The 5,618-nt window shown below is 52.1% G+C and overlaps 1 protein-coding gene across 1 annotated transcript in view; it reads left to right on the top strand.

The window, feature by feature from the left end:
• The first annotated feature begins 384 nt into the window (after positions 1-384).
• Positions 385-5,618, top strand: part of PGM2 (phosphoglucomutase 2) — a 38,363-nt gene continuing 33,129 nt past the window's right edge. Inside the window, exons 1-2 of the mRNA XM_072807730.1 lie at positions 385-538; positions 4,799-4,966. Of these exons, the coding sequence (XP_072663831.1) occupies positions 449-538; positions 4,799-4,966 (258 nt within the window). The 5' untranslated portion in view covers positions 385-448. The remainder of the gene's footprint in view (positions 539-4,798; positions 4,967-5,618) is intronic.

Genomic DNA, 5,618 nt, shown 5'->3' with positions numbered 1-5,618 from the left:
GCCCGCTCCCTGTCTGGCTGGAAGGGCCGGTCCTGCCCCTGCCTCTCTCCGCCCTGCCCCTGGCCGCTCCCGGCCCCGCCTCCGCCTCTCTCCACTGCCCTGGGCCCCTCCAGGCCCCGCCCCCGGACCCTCCGGGCCCCGCCCCCGCCCCAGGCCCCGCCCCATCCATCCGGGCCCCGCCCCTGCCCCTCCAGGCCCCGCCCCCGCCCCTCCAGGCCCCGCCCCCGCCCCAGGCCCCGCCCCATCCATCCGGGCCCCGCCCCTGCCCCTCCAGGCCCCGCCCCCGCCCCTCCAGGCCCCGCCCCCGCCCCAGGCCCCGCCCCATCCATCCGGGCCCCGCCCCTGCCCCCCAGGCCCCGCCCCCGCCCCTCCAGGCCCCGCCCCGCCCCCAGTCTGGCCGGAAGGGCCGTCCCGCCGCCTCCCCAGCTGTGCTGCCGGCAGCGCGGGGATGGCAGCGGCGGTCGCGGCGGCTCCGGGGGGCCCGAGCATGGACCCCCGGCTGGACCAGGAGACGGCGCGGTGGCTGCGCTGGGACAAGGTGAGGGGCGACGAGGGGGCGAGGCCCGGGGGAGGCGTGGGCCCTTTCCCTCCCCCGCGCTTCCCTCCCCCGCGCCGCTCGCGGCCGCCCGGCCCGTGGGGACCCGAGCTGAAGCTCCGGCCTCAGACGCGCAGACGGGGCCGAGCCACGCCCTCGGGGCCGCCGCGGGGGACGTGGGACCCGCCCGGGAATTCTGATTTCCATCCACCCGGCGGGGGAAGCAGAGGCGCGAGCTGCAGTGGAGACCTGGGGCGGGGGGGCTGCAGGGAGCCGGCGCCCGGGACGAGGTGGGGGCGGTCGCTGGCCTTCCGCGGGGCCGAACTCTAGGGGGTTGTCTTGAAGGGGCCCCGGGAACGGCAAAGCGGGACCTCGGGCGGGAATCCCTCTGGGTGTGAGTGTGAGCAGGGTTATAAGGCTGCAAAAGGGCTTGGCAGCAACCCAGAAAAACAGAGTTGTTTTCCCACCAATCAGGGGAAGAGGAAGCAGGGGTGTCCGGGCCTCCTTGCGTTGGGCCTGCGGGTGGCAGATCCCAAGTTTGCTCGGGACAAGCTGCCCGGGGCCGACCCGGCGGTCCGGGCTGCAGACTGGGGCGCGGGGAGCGAGGCGGAGCCGAGGGCGACCTGGCCGGGCCAGGCCTGTGTCACCCGTCCGCAGCCGCTGTGCATCGCCGGAGCCCGGGACCCGGAGCCCTTCCCTCCTCCATCCCGTCCCCATTGCTCCTGGGAACTTTGCAGAGCACTGTTCCCATCCACCCCTCCCAGGTGCTCCATTGCGAACATAGGCCCTCCTGATTGGGCCTGCCCTGCTTCGGGCATCTTCTTCCAGCCTCTGCCTTTCCTGGGAAGATAGAAGGGGCTCCTTGAACACAGCACCACTAGCTTTTCTCCTGTTTACTCTCCTGGGTGCTGGAGCAGAGAGAGAGAATCAGGGACCCCACTCCAGACAGCACCCCCTCCTCTCTATGTCTACTTGCTCTCCTACTTGCTCCTTTGGGGCATGCGGTTTGTTTTCCCAGAATGTTCCTTGGCTCTACCCCTGAACTTGTTTCTCATGCTGTTAATCCTATTTTGGGTCTGAACTTACATGTGTTTTATGTCGACAGGCCTGCCCTGGCAACCGACCAGTGGTAAATTAGGGCTCCCCAAAACCATCTCTAGATTGGTCAACAAAAGGAAACAAAACAAAAACTTGTTTGTAGGTTTATTTTTGTTTAATGTCTGGCCCCAGGGCTGACTTCAAAGGCGGGATGTATGTTGGGTGGTACAGCCCCTGTTCCAGGAGGGCCCAGCACTTGGGTTTAATCCTCTGCCGTCCTGCATTGAAATTCTTAAAACTTGTTGAACAAGGAGCCTCACATTTTCATTTTGCCCTGGGCACAGACAGGTTCCACAGCTGTTCCTCTATACTCCCTCATCGGTTTTTAGGGCCTGACACAGCACACTGCTCACACTTGTAGGGCGAAGGAGGGGAGATTGCAAGCTGTCAGCAGAGGCCAGGGCTTCCTGTTTACCTCTGGCCTCTGTAGAAGAAAAGTGAGCACATCCCACACAGGATGCTCTTGGCAACCCTTTGGGTGGTTTTCCTTTTCCTGGAAAGGCAGTCTTGTAATTTTTTAGGGAAGGAAAATGTTTCCTTTTCTGATAACTTAGTAACTGGAAGTGGGTAGAATCCTTCTTTGTTTTTTGTTTTTTTTAAAGGAAGGGAGAGGCAGAGAGAGAGAGAAAGAATCGTAAGCAGGCTCCTGCCCAGCCCGGAGCTCAGTCACTGGGCTCAATCTCACAACCTGAGATCATGACCTGAGCTGAAATCAGGTCAGATAGTTAACCCACTGAGCCACCCCAGGGCCCCCAGGAGCCTTTTAAAGTCATCACTGAGGGCAGCCCAGGTGGCCCAGCCGTTTAGCGCCGCCTTTAGCCCAGGGTGTGATCCTGGAGATCTGGGATCGAGTCCCACATCAGGCTCCCTGCATGGAGCCTGCTTCTCCCTCTGCCTGTGTCTCTGCCTCTCTCTCGCTCTCTCTCTGTCTCTCTCTGTCATGAATAAGTAAAATCTTTAAAAAATAAAGGCATCATTGATAATGCATTTTCCCATGAGACTTTCTCTTTGAAAAAATAAAAACCTAATTTCCACAAAATGTTGTATCTGTATATGGAGAGAGAGGACCTCCCTGGGTAGAGGTGAAGGGATATTATCCTTTTTATTTATTTACATATTGTTTAAAAGACTTTATTTATTTAAAAAAAAAGATTTTATTTATTTATTTGAGAGAGAATCCCAAGCAGACCACACTGAGCGCAGAGCCCATTGTACAGGCCCAACTCCAGGACCTCAAGGTCATGACCCGAGCAGAAATCAAGCTGGCCTAACTGACGGAACCACTCAGTTCCTTTTTATTTTTTAATTTCTACCACTCCTCTTGCACTTTCCTCTCTGTCTTCCTCGGTTGGAGGCAGATGCCAAGTGGGGAGCATCTTGCCAGCCACTGCAGCCATCTGGTCTGCTTCCCCAGGGTGACAAGGGAGGTCCCCTTGGCATTGCCACTGTGCCTCCATCCCCTGTGTCTCTGCTGTCAGCCTTGGTCCCTCTTATGGCTGATCCTGGTCTCTGCCACACTCCTGACTTAGCCTTCTAATCTGGCTTCTTTGGCTTCTTTCAGGCTATTTGGTCTTTTATGGCTATCAGAGGCCAATTGGCGTTTGCCACATCTACTCTGTGTACAGGAGAATCACCAGATATTGGGTGTGACCTTGAAGTCCGGGTTTCCTCGTTCACTCAGCAAATATTTATGTGTTGCAGATCTAAGCCCTTCCTTGAGGGCACCTGACAATCTGATCGGTCAGATTGTGCTCTGTGATCAGCAGCTATTGCTTTTAACCAGAAAAGTGAGGTTTTATCGGTTTCCAAGGTGGAACAATCTGGAAAAGTGGGCTTCGTTCCAGAAAGCCAAGGTTTTATTGCAATAGCATTTCAAAGTTTAATTATCTGGCATATCTTGGCTGCATGTTCAGTAGTTGGATGGTGACTATAAGATAAAGTGCTTACTCCCTTGTTCCTCTGAATTCTTAGTTTAAAAGCCTGATGTGGAATTAAGGTGATTATCATTTTCCTCCATTCTTAACATTTTCTGCAACTCTTGTACAAAGAAAATAGGGCAATGATTCGTATGAGTGTCTATTTGAAACAGCTAATGTGATAGAGAAAGCACTAGATTAGTGTCCATCTCTCAGGCTTCTCCATCTGTAAATTGAGGGTTTTGGTATTTGCCTCTTGGGGTCACTGCAAACTTCACATTTGACCAGGTATATGAAAGAATTGCACACATTAGAATCACCACAAGAGTAAGGTTTTGATATAAATTGTATAATCTCAGGGCACCTGGGTGGCTCAGTGGTTGAGTGTCTGCCTTTGGCTCAGGTTGTGATCCTGGGGTCCTGGGATCAAGTCCCTGCATCGGGCTGCCTGCATGGAACCTGCTTATCCGTATGCCTGTGTCTCTGCCTCTCTCTCTCTCTCTGTCTCTCATAAATAAATAAAGTCTTTAAAAATTTTTTTTAAATAAAGGATAGGACTCAGGAACAGCCAAATGAAAGGGCTGCTTAGGGAAAGGTATGTGGGAAGGGGCACAGAGCTTCCTTGCTCTCTCTATGTATCTATACCCCCAAACACCCAAGTGTTCACCACTTGGAAGGTCTCTGACTCCAGTTGAGGGTTTTTGTGGGGGGGGGTTCTGTTTCCCCAGGTGGGACTGAATCACTGGCTACAGGTGAGTGAACTCAACCTCCAGGTATCAAATCAGGAACTAAGTCTCCTGGCAACCAGCCCTGTGTTCCACCTCTATTAGCATAAACTCAGGTTTGGCTCCAAGGGGTTTGTTATAAACAGCAGAAGATGTTCTTACCCTTCCCACTCTGGAAATTCCAATGGTTTTAGAAGCTCTGTTCTGGGAGCCAGGGACAAAGACGAAATATATATTTCATATTGTATCACAATATCATGGGTTATAATTAAAAAATTGAATCACCTGAAACTACTGTAAGATTGTGTATCGGCTATACTTCAATTAAAAAAAAAACCACCGTACCTCATATTTCAAATTTCAACATCATCAGAAAACTGAAAAGCCATATGTATAGGGCTTTTCAAATATATACACTTTTCCCCTAGGTTAAATTATTGTGAGTTTTTTTTTTTTATATATTTCAGATTTTTTATTCTGTTATTCAGCTGGCTGTATCTGTTGTATACATTTCTGTTTCACAGAATCCTTTAACTTCGGAGTCAGTGAAACAACTAATTGCAGACGGTAACAAAGAAGAACTAGAAAAATGCTTTGGAGCTCGGATGGAGTTCGGGACAGCTGGCCTTCGAGCTGCTATGGGAACAGGAATTTCTCATATGAATGACTTGACCATCATCCAGACTACACAGGTACCACACTTTTATATTTCTTGGTTATTCTTAACATACTCCCAGCATTACAGGGTAAACTGAGGAATGTTAAAAATTGTAAGCATTTATTTGAGCAAAAACCTGTTTGAATCGGGCAGTGCCCAACTGGAAGTGGTTAGAAGCACCCCACTCCCAGGAGCTGGGAGAAGGACTTACAGGAAAGAGGCAGAAGTGAAGCAAGGAAATTAATAGATCGGCTATAGCTCAAGCAGTTGCCTTATTTGGGAAAGTCTCACTGGCTGTCCTTAGGTTTTATTTATTTATTTTAAAGATTTTATTTATTTATTCGTGAGAGACACACAGGCAGAGACAGAGGCAGAGGGAGAAGCAGGTCCCATGCAGGGAGCCCAATGCAGGATTCGATCCTGGGATCCCAGGATTACGCTCTGGCCAAAGGCAGCGGCTCAACCGCTGAGCCACCCAGGGATCCCCTGTCCTTAGGTTTTAATTTCTTAACCTGCCAGCATTTACAGGCTTGGGTTTTGGTTTGCTTCTATAGGGTACCTGGGCATTAAAGCCTCCTCCGTCTAATGGCATCCTTGTCTAATTAATATAACCCTGGGCTCCTTTTGTATTTGAGGGATCTAAATTGTTTTAATTATATTAATTATACCCAGGTCTTGTGGGTTTG

Source organism: Canis lupus, chromosome 2 (genome assembly GCF_048164855.1).
Source record: "Canis lupus baileyi chromosome 2, mCanLup2.hap1, whole genome shotgun sequence".
Taxonomy (NCBI): domain Eukaryota; kingdom Metazoa; phylum Chordata; class Mammalia; order Carnivora; family Canidae; genus Canis; species Canis lupus.
This window is presented reverse-complemented; position numbering and strand designations above follow the sequence as displayed.